This window comes from Galeopterus variegatus, unplaced genomic scaffold, assembly GCF_000696425.1.
Source record: "Galeopterus variegatus unplaced genomic scaffold, G_variegatus-3.0.2 Scaffold3753, whole genome shotgun sequence".
Lineage (NCBI taxonomy): Eukaryota > Metazoa > Chordata > Mammalia > Dermoptera > Cynocephalidae > Galeopterus > Galeopterus variegatus.
The window spans coordinates 88,701-105,102 of record NW_007729864.1 but is presented as its reverse complement, the minus strand read 5'-3'; the positions used below and the strand labels follow the sequence as shown (position 1 = coordinate 105,102).

General features: G+C 36.3%; 1 protein-coding gene across 10 annotated transcripts in view; it reads left to right on the top strand.

Annotated features, from left to right (window-relative positions):
* Positions 1-2,132: 2,132 nt before the first annotated feature.
* The window catches only part of PRRC2C (proline-rich coiled-coil 2C), a 64,403-nt gene continuing 50,133 nt past the window's right edge, over positions 2,133-16,402 (top strand). For 7 of the 10 annotated variants that reach the window (XM_008585904.1, XM_008585909.1, XM_008585905.1 and 4 more), the window contains exons 1-10: positions 2,133-2,305; positions 3,071-3,248; positions 4,782-4,891; positions 5,970-6,095; positions 8,050-8,273; positions 10,945-11,027; positions 11,684-11,817; positions 11,898-11,985; positions 13,038-13,182; positions 14,956-15,009. In XM_008585904.1, the coding sequence (XP_008584126.1) occupies positions 2,194-2,305; positions 3,071-3,248; positions 4,782-4,891; positions 5,970-6,095; positions 8,050-8,273; positions 10,945-11,027; positions 11,684-11,817; positions 11,898-11,985; positions 13,038-13,182; positions 14,956-15,009 (1,254 nt within the window). In that variant the 5' untranslated portion in view covers positions 2,133-2,193. The remainder of the gene's footprint in view (positions 2,306-3,070; positions 3,249-4,781; positions 4,892-5,969; positions 6,096-8,049; positions 8,274-10,944; positions 11,028-11,683; positions 11,818-11,897; positions 11,986-13,037; positions 13,183-14,955; positions 15,010-16,402) is intronic. The other 3 variants (XM_008585910.1, XM_008585906.1, XM_008585903.1) reach the window with 1 other exon arrangement.

The window sequence follows — 16,402 nt, the reverse complement described above, 5'->3', positions numbered from 1 at the left end:
TGGCACGGTGTGTCTGGTTGTGGGCAGGTGGGGGGGGGGTCTGTTCCCTGGCTGCTTTTCCCAGGCCCCCAGGTGGGCCCCAAGCACTGGCTCCAAACCTCGTTTGTTTGGGCAGACCCCAAGGTGCTGGCGGTGTGAGTACTTGTGGGTGGGGGTCCAGTCCCTGGCTCCCTGCCTCATGTCCCCTGGTGGGCCCCAAGGCACTGGTGGTGTACCTCGGCTGGAATTAATTTTTTGTCCTTTGCTTACTCCTAACATGGGGGAACTTCCTTTGGGAGCCAGTACTTGAGCTGTGTGGTTAAGGCAGATTGCTGCTTTGCTGCTGTTTCCCTAAGGGAAGGTTTTTTGTTCAGCTTAGGGTTTAATGGTTGACCTTATAGGTACTTCTGGTTCTCCAGAGATCCAGTGCACCTGGGTTGTGTAGAAACTCTGATCTGGGCCTGAGTTTTTTCATCAAACTGCACCCCATGCAATTCAGTCTCCTGTGAGTGGTCCTGTGCTTATTGGGGGGCAGGTCGGCTGTCCTTGCTGTGTCTCACTTTTCTCCCAGTGGGCCTGTCTCCCCACCACATGTGCTCCAAACACTTCCCATGGGGCGGGCTCTGCGCTGTTCCCTTGCGGTGACTCGCCAGCCTCTGAGTGGCTCCCCTTTTTCAGCTGTTCTGGCTCCTTGCTCCTGTGTGGGTCCACAAGAACCCAATTAGTGGTCTTGCTGTCCTGGGGGCCACAAAGGCCCTCTTCTCCCCTGCCGCCTTCAAGTAACGCCATCTGAAGGGCACAGCTGCGGCTTCTGCCAGCTCCTGCTCCATGCGCTCAGCAGCTGGAGCCTTAAAGTGGCCGCAGCCCGGAATGCTCAGAGCAGTTTTTTCTTTCTCTCATCGTGCTTTCTTCTGCTTTCGTGAACTCCAATGGTCTCTCCTTCTCTTCCCTTGAGCTCCAGCAGCCCCAGCTTGGCTGATGTTACATTCTTATAGTTGTAAATTGGTTGATTTATGGGAGAGAGTGACTCTGGGGACCGTCTATTCCACCATCTTCAGCTATTGATGGTTTTTATGGTAGAATTGGCCACCTTCTGCCCTACTCTCCCCAAAACCCACATTAAAAACAAAAAAACCCTTAGATTGATATGTTTACACAACTTTATTAAATTAAAGGGAAATAGTATGAGATATAATTTCTGTCTTTTTCTCCTATTTAGTAATAGCGTAGCTTTAGGTCAGGGCACATCTTCAGAATTAGGGTACATTAGCTCCAAAGATGGAGATTCTGTGTTTTATATATGAATGTTCATTAAAACACTATTTGTTTCTAATAATTTCTCACTTATAAAGGACTTTCTATATGTTCTGACAAAATGCACACCATTTCTTGAACACTTAGTCCATAGACATGAAATAGATTATTTTTTTGTGCCTTGTGTTAATGAGGAAATGTTCTGCCCTTTACAGAATGCAGAAAAAATAGAATGTTCTTTGTTTTAAATTGTTAAGTTAATAAAGCTTTGTTGGGTTCATACTGCCTAAAAACACAGCTATGCAATTTATAGGGGAATGATGACCTGTCATATTTGGATTCCATGTGTGTTAGCCAATCATGCTGATCATTTCAAGCCTATTAAATTGAATAGATTCACCTTTTTTTTTTTTTTTTAAGATGACCGGTAAAGGGATTTTAACCCTTGGCTTGGTGTTGTCAGCACCACGCTCAGCCAGTGAACTAACCAGCCATCTCTATATAGGATCCGAACCCGTGGCCTTGGTGTTATCAGCACCACACCCTCCCAAGTGAGCCATGGGCTGGCCCTTAGATTTACCATATTTGATCTATTCATCTCAGTATGGATTATAACCCTATTCTCTGTGATATAGTTAAGCAGTTATAAACCATAAATAATATGTTTGCCAAATGCATACTAGTTTATGATGACTAATTTTGTCACGTATTGATTATTGGAATTTGACAATATTAAAGAGGTCTATAAAATTATCATTGATAAGAGTTATTGATGATTGGTTTATTCATTTCTCAGTGTTTTTATTTTTTAGAATGTCTCTGAACATCTGAATTTACTGGGTTTTGAGTCAGCTAATAAATCATAAAATTTTCTGCTTATTTTTCTTTCTTATGTGCATCTTAAAGGCTGGTTTTAAGGGGTGTGGCAGGAGGTTTTGGACTCGATGAGTTTCCACCGAAATGTCGGAGAAGTCAGGCCAGAGCACAAAAGCAAAGGATGGGAAAAAGTATGCAACACTCAGTTTATTTAATACTTACAAGGGTAAATCCTTAGAAACTCAGAAAACCACAGGTGAGTCAAATCAAGTGGCATTTATGTTTTTCATGGTTTTGTTTTGTAACTATAAATGGTACACTGGAACTGCTGCTGTTAGAAGCTACAGCAAACCCAAGTTAATGCAGCCTCATTTACATTAGCTTTTTTATGTATGCATACACTTTTCAATAAGAATTAAATATTTGAAAATTTATACTTTCCTATAGCATTTTAAAAATATTTTTATAGTCTGTTTTCAGCAGAAATAGAACTGTATGGTTCCAAAGGGGAAACTCAAATCAATAAGATTGATAGGCATATAGGGAAAGTTCTGTGGTTTTTGGTTTCTGTTTTTGTATTTTAACTTAGATACCTTGAGCTCAGTGTATACAGTGAAAACTGAAAACTGGGCCATGTATGGTACATTTGTCTTATTCCTTATGAACATAAAGTCAACATATTTATTTCCCAACATCCTCAGTTTTGAGTTTGAAGTAGATTCCCTGAAAAAATTTCAAAACCAGCATTATCATTGTTTTATTTTTCTTTTTTCTTTTTCTTTTTCATAGTGTGTTGAGTTGCATTGTTAGAATTTTTAAAACTTCTGTTCAGTGGCCTGGTTGCTTAATATTTCTACATTGTATTGTGTTGGAGGTGTATACCTTAATTTGAAAATTCTTAAATTATTAGGAATAATTGTTCAAAGATTCCATTAATTCCTACTGTTTTTCTATATCATTTGAAGAATAAAATGGGTAATAAAATAGATGTTCTAAGAAAGTTGATGTTATTGATCTTTAGTTGCAGCTCGACATGGATTACAGAGTCTTGGAAAAGTTGGTATTTCACGGCGCATGCCTCCACCTGCTAACCTCCCAAGTCTCAAAGCAGAAAACAAAGGCAATGATCCTAATGTGAACATTGTACCTAAAGATGGCACAGGATGGGCATCAAAACAAGAGCAGCATGAAGAAGAAAAGTGAGTCAAAGTCTATTAAAGGCTGAAACCTTTCTTCTTTCTTTGTAGAGAACTTACGTTTGAATACCTGATATGTGCTGAGTGTTGTACTGTGCATATTGCATATTTCATGCCCTCTAAAGTCTTTGATTATGTAGTAACCTTTGATTAATTTCCCCTATAGTGGATTTAGTGACAGTATTTCTATTTGTCAAGGTAGAACAGGAGACAGAATTGCTAATCACAACTTTGCTTATGTCATAGGCTGTATAAGGCTCCCTCCTGTCCTACTGCCATCACTGAAATGTCAGAGAAGTCGACATTCTCTGACATTTCGGAGAATGTTGGAGAATTCTTTTTCTAATATGATTAAGAGTTGGTTCTGTTACCTAAATTCCATGATGCTAAGGATTTCTATCTGCTTGGTTTAATGTACATCTCCAGCATTGAAACTGTGCCTGGTGCACTGTAGGTGCTCAAGTAATATTTGTTGAGTGGACAGTTAGCAAGAGAGCTGGGATAGTATTAATAGTGTTCATTTTAATCATCATTCATTCAACAAATATTTAGCCTGTGTGTCAAGGATTGTGCCAGGCTCTTTGTTAATTGAATGACCAAGCTGAATAATGCTAATCAAGACTTTCTTAACCTATATTTGTTATCAAATTTCTGTCCTGCCTGAGGAGATTTATATAGTAAATCTGGCTACTTGTGTAGAAGCTTGTGAAGGACTTACTGTTCTTTGCTTGTTAGTTGTTTCTTTTTATTGTTTTTTTTTTGTTTCTCTACCTTTTTTTATTTTTTTGACTGCTGGCTGGTACGGGGTCTGAACCCGTGACCTTGAGGTTATAAGGCTCTTCTCTAACCAGCTGAATTAACTGGCTAGCCCTCTCCTTGTCCCCTTGTTAGTTGTATGTAATAGAATTATTTTGTAGTAACAAGACAGTTCCAGGTCTGATTATATCCAAAATGTATTTCATTTCTTAAGTCTCTTAACTACCTTTTCATTTTTAAGTATTACCTCATTACAAGGATTGAATAAAATTATAGACCCTTTTAAAACACCTTTTACTTATAGGAATGGATCAGGCAGGTTGCTGTTACCTCTTTGAATAACAGTAATAAGTACAGTGGTGAACCTGTTGACTGCCAAATGCAGAGGTTGCTTAGCCTAGCTCCCAGCTAATTCCACCAGTACAGACTGTATGTATGCATATAATGTTATTTATAATTATAAATGTTCACTTCTTCAAAATAGATTTCTGGTAGCTACGTTCAATAATAAGTGTTTTTTTGTTTTGCTTTTTAACAAAACGGAAAACCAGCAAAGTTGTCATCTTGCTGGGTTACTCAAAGGCAGAGATGAAAGGGGACAAAAATAGCCGTAATTTATGTAACAGAATGTTACAGAGGGAAAACATTTGTGGGTGATGCATCTGTAAGTAAATACGTAGCCAGAATAATTTGTACACAGATTTACCTTAAATATAATATTGATTTTACTTTATTTAAACATACAATATGTGAAATAATGGGTTCATATTTTTTTTTAAGAACACCAGAAGTGCCACCAGCACAGCCAAAACCTGGGGTTGCAACCCCCCCCGAAGTAGCACCAGCTCCCAAATCATGGGCCAGTAACAAGCAAGGTGGGCAAGGAGATGGTAAGTGGACATTAGCTGGGGAAACTGGTTAGGCTTGATAGTTACTGAGCAGCCATGTAGGAGATAAGGGGTCGACTGTTTTAGTACAGATGGAAAGCATCGTCAAGGGATGTACTCAGGCCCTAAACAAGAGTCTTTGTAAAATCTCTTGGGCTAGTTAAATCTCAGTGTCAAGACCCATGTGTGAGCCAGTGATAATGGTTTAAAAGAGAGTCTTTAAGATACCCTCTGCCCAACATTGTTTGCCCCTGTGCCTTCAGTTTTTTGAGACATAAAAGTACCCGACATTGCATAGATTGAGACCATATACATCTCCATCTCTGCCCCCAACCACTCCTGTTTCAAACATGCTGTCATGATTTCCTTGGTGGAGAAGAGATAGAGAGTAGCCATAAACCGTAGCTGTAACACTCCCCTTACCCCAAGGAATGATGGACTCTCCAATAGAATTTAATTTTTTCAGTTGCAAAACAGCAACGGTCTATAGAACATTCTATGGTAGAATCAATCTAGGCCCTCAAGCTAATAAAAGTGGCTCTATTAATTTAAAGAGGTATAAAAATAAGCAGGTAGGTAGGTAGATGGTGAATAGGTGAATGGTGAGGTGCAATCAATATCTCAGTGGTAAATTAAATCAGATTAAATGAAAGCAACAAATTAAATGAAGGCATTTTAGCTTCCACCTTGATACTTGCAGTGTATATTCATAAAATTCTTTTTCAGTAATATGATTTGAACTAATTCTTAGTGTTTTTAGCAAAGGAATTTAATTTGTTTTGAAAATGTAAGAAGTCATAATAAAAGAAAAGCAAGTGAAACTCTACTTGCCTGATCATCTTAAAAATAAATCCCCTGGAATGACATCTGCCAATTCCTTTCTTAGACTTTTATCTCCTCATGGCTGTTCATTAACTTTTCAAAGGATTCTAGATAATTTTTATGAGTTTTATGTAAATGAACTGTCATTGTGAAATGTGGAATAGTTTATCAGAAAGAGGCAGAAAACTATCCTGAGAGGGTTGTTTGAATTGTCTTCAGTATAAAAGTTACCTTTAATGTCTTTTCAAAAAATCTATAGGAATCCAGGTAAACAGTCAATTTCAGCAGGAATTTCCCAGCCTGCAGGCAGCTGGGGATCAGGAAAAAAAAGAAAAGGAAGCAAATGATGACAGCTATGGACCTGGACCCAGTTTACGCCCACCAAGTAAGATACTTTCTATTTAATAAAAATGCAGAATGAGATTATATTTGTGTTTTATCTTGTAAGACAACCTCCTGCTTGCTGTCGTATATATGAATGGCCTAGTTTGAGAAGGAAGATTCTAGAGTTGCCTGCTACTCAACACTATTACTATAACTTGAGAAATTGTTAGAAAGGTGTAATCTTGGGCCTCACATCCAACCTACTAAATCAAAATCTGGATTTTAACAAGACGCCAGGTGACTTCATATGTGTACATTCATATTTGATCTTTTTAACAATAGTAAAAGTTTTTGAGCATGCTTCCCCAGTATACAACTATTTATTTATAAAGTATACGTATAAATTGCATTTATTTACTACTCAATTAATATTCAGTGATCCCTTGCTTTCTGAACTCAAAGTAGGAAACATTATTTTGGCTAGTAAGGGACACTTTGTGTATGTCTACATTATAAAGCAAAAACTAAAAATAGAAATATAAAATGTTTGAGAGATTTTTTTAATGTCTTATTAATTATGATAGCATCACAATGTCATTACCAAAGGATCCTATATACAAGGGGACGTTCCTCTGTGACAGCAATGTTTATAAATCCATATTCTAATAACCTGATACATTCCACTTTTCTTTTCGCTCATTATCAGATCTAAATAAATCATCTTTATTTTTTTTTTATTTTTTTTAAAGATGACCGGTAAGGGGATCTCAACCCCTGGCTTGGTGTTGTCAGCACCACGCTCAGCCAGTGAGCAAACCGGCCATCCCTATATAGGATCCGAACCCGTGGCCTTGGTGTTATCAGCACCGCACTCTACCGAGTGAGCCACAGGCCGGCCTATCATCTTTATTTTTTAATTATCATAATGTGGTTGATGAATTCATACTGGGAATAGATGTGGCAACTCTCCTGTTTTCTGGTTCAGTTGAATTTTTACTAGTTTATTGTCTATCACTGCATGACAAATTTGGAAACATAAAACAACAAACTGAACTGGACTTGTGATCTCCCACAGTATCTGAGGATCAGGAATCCAAGAATACCTGGATTCCTGGAGGTTCTAGCTAAGGGACTCTCTCACAAGGCTTCAATGAAGCCGGCATCTGAGGCTGACTTGACTGGGGCTGTACTTCCAAGCTCACTCTTTAGTTGTTGGCTCTTCAATATGTCAGCTTCTCAGTATGGCTGCTCATGACATGGATTCCCCAGAATAACTGATGAGAGACAGAAATCCCCCAACCAAGATGAAAGCCCACAGTCTTTTATAACCTAATCTCGAAGGGATATGCTATTGTTTTTGCCATATTCGACAGGTTACACAGTTACCAACCCTGGTACACTGTGAGAGGGGACTACATAGGGTGTGAATACCAGGAGGTAGAGACTATTTGGACCATCTTGGAGGCTGGCTATCACATGGGGTTTTCTTGTTTAAAAAATAAAAAAATAGCTGTTTTATTTGGTTAAATGTAGTTGAACCAGATAATGTCGCTAAATCTGTTCACCTGGGCACATATAACTAGGAATAGTAGACTGAAAGCAAATGAGTTAGAGCATCACTATCAATCCTTCCTGGTTGTAGAACTGCCAACTTTCTTTCCTCAGGAGACTTCAGGTATCTTACCCTGAAATAGAACCATCTGATATATGGACCAAATGAGAACACTGATTCTAATCTCTGTATCAAATATTGATTAAGCTTCATAGAGAGGTTCTATTATTTTCTTCCCTGACCTGATTATTTGCTTGTGGTGGCACCTGCTGAGATGCATCCCTCTGCTTGGGAAGCCACTACTCACCTAAACACCTTGAAAGCATTAGTAGGGCCTAGATTAAACTTTCCCCACTCCTTCACTGTGTTTACCTGTTTACATTTTCTTGAAATGTGCCTAGTTTGGTTTCACTCTGTTCCATTTTCAGATTTTTTTCTTATTCCTTTTTTCTCTCCATACCAGATGTTGCTTGCTGGAGAGATGGAGGTAAGTCTGCTGGCTCACCTTCTTCATCTGATCAAGATGAAAAGCTTCCCGGCCAGGATGATAGCACAGCTGGAACATCAGAGCAAAGTGATATCCTCAAAGTGGTGGAAAAGAGGATAGCTTGTGGTCCTCCACAGGCTAAACTGAATGGACAGCAGCCTGCCCTTGGTTCCCAGTACAGAGCTATGATGCCTCCTTATGTAAGTATTGTTAAATAAGCAATCATTTGATCTGGGGTCCAAGGAGAGAATTGGGATGGGGAAAAGTTTAGGTCTTTATTTTCATTAACATTTAACTAAAAATTAGCATTTTTAAAATGATGACTACAGGAAACAAATCACAGGAGTATCAGCAGTACCTCTGTCTTTATCATTAACAGGGATCATAGATAATTTCATATCACATTTTATTCAACATTACTTCAAAATAGTTATTAGACCCACGGTAAGACCCACCTGTTATTTAGTGACCTAATAAGCACATACATTACCATTTCACAAATTTATTTTTAAAATATTGTGATACAATTGTAGTATCATTATTCTTCTTTGTAATACTATGTGTTCTATATTGTGAATTTAAAACATTTTTCTGAAAGAAGGTCCTTAGGATTCACCAGACGGCCAAAGAGGTGGTTCAAGGTACAAAAAGTTTAAGACTATCTGCTTTAGTTCTAAAGTTTTTATTAGGGTAGTTTAATTTTTTTAAGTTTTATTATGGGAAATTTTAAACATCTGCTAAGATAAAGATAATAGTGCTGAAAATCCGCCTCTTTTCCCATCACTTCAGATTACCAAAGCAAATCCTAGATATATTATTTCATCCATAAATAAAGACTTGGGGGGAAATCTATAATGCCATTATCACGCCTAGAAAGAAAACTAATTTCTTAATGTTCCCAGATATCATGTCAATATTCCAATTTTTCTGATTATCTCATAATTAGGATCCAGACATTTGTTTCTTGAGATTGGTTCATAGTTCTCTTAAGAATCTTGTTGTCTATGGGCACCTCCATCTCTTGTTTTCTTTGGAACTTATTTGTTACAATTTCTGTGTTATCCTGTGGAGTTTCTCAGAATCAGGATTTAACTGATTCTGTCTTTGCAGTTTCATTTAATATGTACTTCTGAGCCTGTATTTCCTATAAACTACTAATTAGATTTAGTGCTCCTTTCTTTTGTTTGCTTTCAGCCTACTATGAGTAATATGGCAAGATACATGTGGCTGGGTAAATGAATTCACATTTTTCAGAAAACTCATTACTTTCAGAGGGAAGAAAACCTAGATCTTAAGTTTATTTAGTTTGTGGTTCAATTCCTAAGTATTCAAGTTCTAAATATCCACCATATTTTCTATTTCTTCTTTGTATTATTTTTAAATCATTCTAGAACAGTGGAGGGAAATAAATGATCAAATATAATTACTTGGTAAATAATTTGCTAACAAGAAGTTTGGGAGTATGATAAAAATCTTATATGTTGACCTGGCCTTGAAAAATGATTTATACCCAACTACTTCTAATAGTTTTCAAATTGTGCTTCCAATGACCCTTGAATTTTGGGTATGGTAGTAGGGCAGGACAGAGAAGGAAAGAGACAAGTGGCTTAATTCCCAGTTTAGTTTCATCAATGGTTTTATTCAAATAATGTGTTCCACTAATTAACAAAAACAAGAATACTTTTAAACCACTACTTTATATTGAGAAATTAAAGATTGTTTCTACAGTTAATTTTATGGCAAATTCCTAAATTTTAAGCATTTAAGACCACATGAAATTAATCTTTATGACCAAATGATTAGAAGAAGGACCTAATTTAGTGTTACCCATGAACATTGCCTCCAGTAGTGTATTTACTAACTTCAGTATAGAAGTGTGATGCAACTGAAAATTATCCAGAGTATTCCCCAAACACAAGGCTTACCCAGTTGAGTTTCAGCTGCTACCTAACTTAATTAACTTTTCCCCATCTCTGCATAGGAGAAATTTCTTCTTTAGACATGCTCATATAAAAACAGTCTTTCTGCAAGTGTAAGGTAATTTCCTCATCTAACACACAATTATTTTTTTTTAGAAGATCTAATCTTGTATTTCAGGATACAAATCATGTACTTAAGGTAGTACAATTTCATATTTGCATAATTTGACCTGGATATAAGCAAATAGTAAATGACCAAGCACTCCTAGACACTTCTTCACTTTCACATCATGGGATGAATCCCTTGGTGTTACTATTTGTCTTCATAATTTATCTTATGTCTTCTCCTAAACTTAGTTTCTCAAAGCCATGTTTCCACAATGAGATCACCTTAACTTGTTTGGGTCTCGGTTTATATTATCATCTATGCAGTAACTTAACTGAGAACCCACCAGTGCCCTACCCATAGAAAATCCAAAATAGCTCTCTATCCCCCTCCTCCCTCACTACCTTGGGTTATGGACTATCCCTTACTTTTATCTGAACTGAATTTCTCTTCATCAACAAATCCGCCTCCAATTAGTCTACTCCTGCTTTAGGATGAAGGCCCACATTATTTGCCTTTCAAATATTCTCACTCGGTTAAGGCTTTGCAGTTTTCTGGGGTGCATGTGTGTACAAATGTCATCTTTTTTGACTTTTAATGTCTACACAATCATTTTTATGTAATTTTATTAATGGGATACAGAAGTTCTTCATATTATATGCCATAATTATTACCCCTATTTGTAAAGACTTGTTGGAGGCAATGGTCTTGCAAATGGCTTGTTATTGAGAGTGAATGATGATCTATATATTCTTTCTGTAAATTATAATTGCAGGCCTAGTCAGATTGATTTCTTTTTATATGACTGGGTTGCTAAATTTATCAAAATTTTTTTATTTCATTCAGATGTTTCAGCAGTATCCAAGAATGGCATATCCTCCTCTACATGGTCCCATGAGATTCCCACCTTCTTTATCTGAAACAAACAAGTAAGAGTATTAAATGATTAAAGTCTGCAAGGAATATATATGGTCGTTAATATTTTCTGAAGAAAGAGTGAATTGTGATGATCGATTGGTTTTTCTGACCTCAAAGTACAATTGCCATTAACTAATAATTGGTTCTAATAAGACAGAACAAAAATGCTAATACTTCATTTTTTAAATTTAAATTAATTGACATAAAATTCTGAAAATGGAAAATCAGAGCCTTAAAATTGATGACACTTGTTTCTCCCTTCTTCCTTTCTCCATGTTAATGATTCCCCCCCCCCTTTTTTTTTTTTTTTTGCTTATGCGAGACTTAAGCATCCTCATAAATGATGGTTTTCTTAGTTACATATTTTGAGATTAGTTTTAATCATCTTGTTATTCTTTAGCATGTATTTCTATTTTAAATCTTTAAGGATTTTTTTAAAACCTTGTCAGCTATTTAAATATTTACATAAGAATTATGTATTGTCCTGTATTTATGTATAATTATTAATTTCTTCATACACGTGTCAGTACAAAATATTCTGTAAATCTTGATGTAGAAAACACTAATATTGAATTGAAATGAACTAAATTCCAATCTTCTAATATTCTTCTAATTTAGTGTCATTAAAACTTTGTGTCTTTTCCTATCATGACCTCCCATTCATTAGAGGTCTTCGAGGAAGAGGCCCACCACCTTCATGGGCCTCTGAGCCTGAACGGCCGTCCATCCTTAGTGCATCAGAACTGAAGGAGCTTGATAAATTTGATAACCTAGATGCTGAAGCTGATGAAGGTTGGGCAGGTAAGAAGCAAAATTAGTTAAGCACTTTAAATTGTTAGAAGCTGTAAAGCAATCATTCTGAATTTTCCTTAATGTAATAGGTGCTCAGATGGAAGTAGATTACACGGAACAGCTGAATTTCAGTGATGATGATGAGCAAGGAAGTACTAGTCCTAAAGAGAATAACAGGTATGTTGTTGTGATATATTTTTCTTATAACAGTATGAATTTGTTGATATAATATTAGCTATTTATGTAGAGAGGCTTCATAGATAGACATTTGTTCCTTATTTATAGAATTTCTACATTCTCTTCCAAGAAGTTTTACTGAATAGGAGGGTGATTAATGAGCCAAATTAATACAGTACAGCTAATCAAGGAATTAAGGTTTGATGTTTGTTAAGAACATACTTTTTTAAAAAAAGATTTTTAGATGCTTGGCATCTAATTGGAGATATTTTGAGAGTCAGTATTGGGGACCATTTTAAACTGCAATTTACGTGACCTGATACATATTTATAAAATTGGAGAATAATTCCTTTGGTTACTACAGCTGCTTCAAGTCCTTGATATTTTTAAACTTAGCAAGCAGCATTAGGGCCTTGGGAAATGGCAGCTTTTTATCTCTTTTCCTTCTTCTGGAATATAGGGGCATCAGAGTTAGGAATATATGGCGCATGTATCATAAAATTTGGGCTTTTAAAATACACGGGAGTTTGCATGCACATATTAGTATAGATTTTCAGCCATGGCACTGATAAACTACAGTTTCATGATCATTTATGAGATGCCTGTGATTTGCTGCAATTTTAAGAAATACTGTAATTTGATTTATCTTTTTCATTAAATCAGAATAAATTAGAATGCAGTTAAATAATATTTCCAATATTACTCAGTTGCATTTATATGAGATTATCTGAGTGAAGGAGATAGAAAATGATTGGCTTATATTATTTTGCCAGGTTGTGTGTCAAATGTAAGTGTCCAGATTTGACAACTACTGTATTGCACCTTATGCTTTGTAATGATAACATGCCCAGTCCCCAGCTCATTATAGATACATAGTATATATTTATTGAATGAATGAATTAGCATCGCTAGATCACAAACCCATATCATTCCTTTATATATTTTTCCCCTGAAACCATACAGAAATAATTTTTTTTTTACATAGAGAAAATGCATTTACTTAGGATACAGTCTGTCCACGTTTTTATTTCCTCTACGTTTTGATTCTTCAGCGAGGATCAAGTTTCAAAAGTCTCTGAAAACGATGAAAACCGAAAAGAAGCAGATGAAGTTTGCAATACTAAATCATCTTCTCAGATACCTGCCCAGCCATCAGTAGCAAAAGTCCCCTATGGGAAAGGACCTTCATTTAATCAGGTTTGTTGGACTTATGGAGATCTTTGTCATTGCAGGTAGTATGGATAAATTAATCTTATAATCATAGAGTTAGAAGGGACTTAGAAAAGGGGAACTGTGTATTTTTTCTTGAATAGCCCTGACTCTGTACCATAATTTTTCTTGTACATGAATAGAAATTGTCACTATACAGAGGATACTTCAAAAAGTTCATGGAAAAATAGAATTAAAAGATAATATGAATCTTTCCACAACTTTTTGTAGTACCCTTGTAGTAGCTAAAATTATCAAGTACAAATTAAAATTTCACCTTTTTTCCCCTTATAATAGCTCAGTCACGTCAAAATGGACAGATAAAGTTGTTTTTCCAAATTAAACATTTCTGATGTGCTTTACAGTTTACTGAGTACTTAATAAATCCTAGTCAGTCGTTAGGTGTAAAATGGCACACTAGTGCTTTACAGTTTACTGAGTACTTAATAAATCCTAGTCAGTCGTTAGGTGTAAAATGGCACCTAACGACTCTGTTTAGGGTCTCTCTGTTTAGGGAGATCACACATAGTGGGTGTGGAGATCTAAAAAATCTGAGCCATTTTTTGAGGAATATTGTGAAAGAAGGGGAAAATGTGAGCAACAGATAATACTTGATCCCACTTCTGAGAAGGTAATGGGTAGCAAGAGCTGTATTACAAACTCGGAATAAAAAAGGGCTACCTTCAAGAGCACCGAATCAGAGTATAGTCAGCATATATATGTTAAATGCATACAAAACAGATTAGTCCCTTCAGGGGGCTAAAAGGAGGTAGCTGACTGTCTCTTAGAAAGGAGAAAAAAAGCTAGTAAGCATCAGTTAAAATACAGTGTCATAAGTGGTGTGACAATGCACATAGTGCATTAGTTCTTAAAGAATTCAGTCAAGACAAAAGGCTTTGCAAAACACTTGATACTTGAGCTAATACTTAAAGAAGCAGGAATTAGCCAGTAAACAAAGGGAAGAGAGCTATTCCAAGCAGTGGGAACACTTGCAGAATAGAGAAGTGCTATGGATCAAAAAGCATGGCACATCCAAGAAATCCTAAGTACTTTGATATGGGAGAGAGGTATGTAAGAACCATTTGTTAAATCTTCTGTGCTATATAAGGGAATTTGGATTTTATTCTTAAGGCATTGGTGAGCCATTGAAAAATATACTTATGAGCCCTGAAAAGGAAAGGTTTTTCAAATGATACTTTAATGATTATTGTTGTGTATGACTTTACTAATTGGCATAATGGGGAATGAAAATTTCTTACTTTTTTCATGAGAGAGTGGAGGAATACATCGAACATATCTTAATGTCTTGATATTTTTGTGATGCTGGTTTATAAGCAAGTGAATGTTCCATTTATTATATCTGGTTTCAACATGTTTTAGATGTTTCTGTAGATGAATCATATATTTTTAGTTTGCCATTAGAAAAAAATTCTAGGAAAAGGATTGTACTTACATAAATAAAATTTAGTAATTAGAGGTACACCCCTCCCCAGTGAGATTTCCTGGGTCAGAATTCCAGACTTCCTACACTAAAATCTACTGTTTGCAAAGTTCATTTGAGAAACCTTATCGAAGCAGCAGAGTGATTCTATAGAAAGTAATTGGGCAGTGAGTGATGTGCTTTTATTAAAAAAGAGAAAAGGACAAAATGGTTTGTCCTTGCGGTTTCATTGAGAAAATCAGTACATTCAGAAATATTTCCAGTAGATATCTTTTTTCTTGTCTGATTATGCTTTAACAATTCTTGCTTCTTTATACTAGGAACGTGGACCATCTTCACACCTGCCACCACCTCCAAAGTTGCTTGCACAACAGGTAAATTTTAACTAAATGCTGGTTTATGGTGTTTGTGTTTCATTTGACTTTGTTTTTGATAGAAAGGCAATATATGTTTTTTATTTATAACTTTTATGAAACAATTATTAACATTTTACATCGTGTCTCTTGCATGTCTTCCTCTTCATCTGTTCAATCTTTATTCTCAGATGATAATTATATTCTTAATTTCATTAAGAGAATAAGAGGCGCCTAGGAGGATAACTATTTGTTTTTCCCACTTCAGTGCCTGTGTATTCGGACTTCCTTCCTGTTGTCGTTGCTACTAAAGACAGCCCTTTTATTTGATCCCAGGATCCCAACCTCTATCACTTACCATAATATTATCTCCCATCTAGTAAGAAAAACAAATAAAAAAAACCCTTCCGTAACACCATCCCACCACACCTTTCATATCCCTGCAGTGTCTACCCTATTTCTCTGTTCTGCATCAAGTAAAATTTTTTTAGTAAGCTGTTTGAATTACTGTCTTTTTTGCTACTTATTCTCTCATTAACCCTCTCCAGGCATGCTCTCCTCTCCCACTGTACCTTTGAAACTATTGTCAAAGTCAATGATAACTTCTATCTTGACAAATCCAGTTCCCTTGTCTTCATCTTACTTAATCTCAGTAACATTGTTAACACACAGTTGATTTCTCCATCCTTAAAACACTTTTTTTTTCTTGCTTCTGAAACATGATACCATTTTGCTTTCTTTCTTCCTTTGGTATTCCTTCTAGGCCTCCTATACCTTTGGGTATTGGGGAATTCAGAGCTATATTCTGAATCTTTTTTTTTTAAATCTGTATTCTTTCCCTACGGGATCTCATCTATGAGCTGTTGACATCTGAATGTATATCTCTAGCCCTACCCTGACTTTAAGAGTCGTGTATTCAACTATCACCTCAACATCTCCAGTTGGATCTCTGGTAGATATCTCATAATTAATATGTACAAACTATAACACACACCCTACTCCCACATATGTACAGTCCTGCTTCTTCCCCTGTCTTCCCCATCTCAGGCAATGGCATTATCATTCACCTGTTCAGGCTGAAACCTGCAAGTTACTTTTAACTCTTCCTTCTTTTTTTCCCTACATCTAGCTTTCTGAGTCAGCAAATTATGTCACTTCTACCTCCAAAATATATCCATACACTGACTACTTGCTACCACCCGTTATATTTCAGTTGTTTCTTAACAAATCTTGCTTTCCTCTTATGCTGCCTGCTCACCTGCCCCTTTCATCCCAAGTTCTCCTGTAGTAGGTGTGATCTGTTTAAAACTATGAATATTAGGTCAGTCATTCCTTGCTTAGGTATTTCTCATGATCCTTCAGTTCTCTGTATACCTTTTCTGATTTCACCTGCTGTTCTCCCTCTTGCCACACA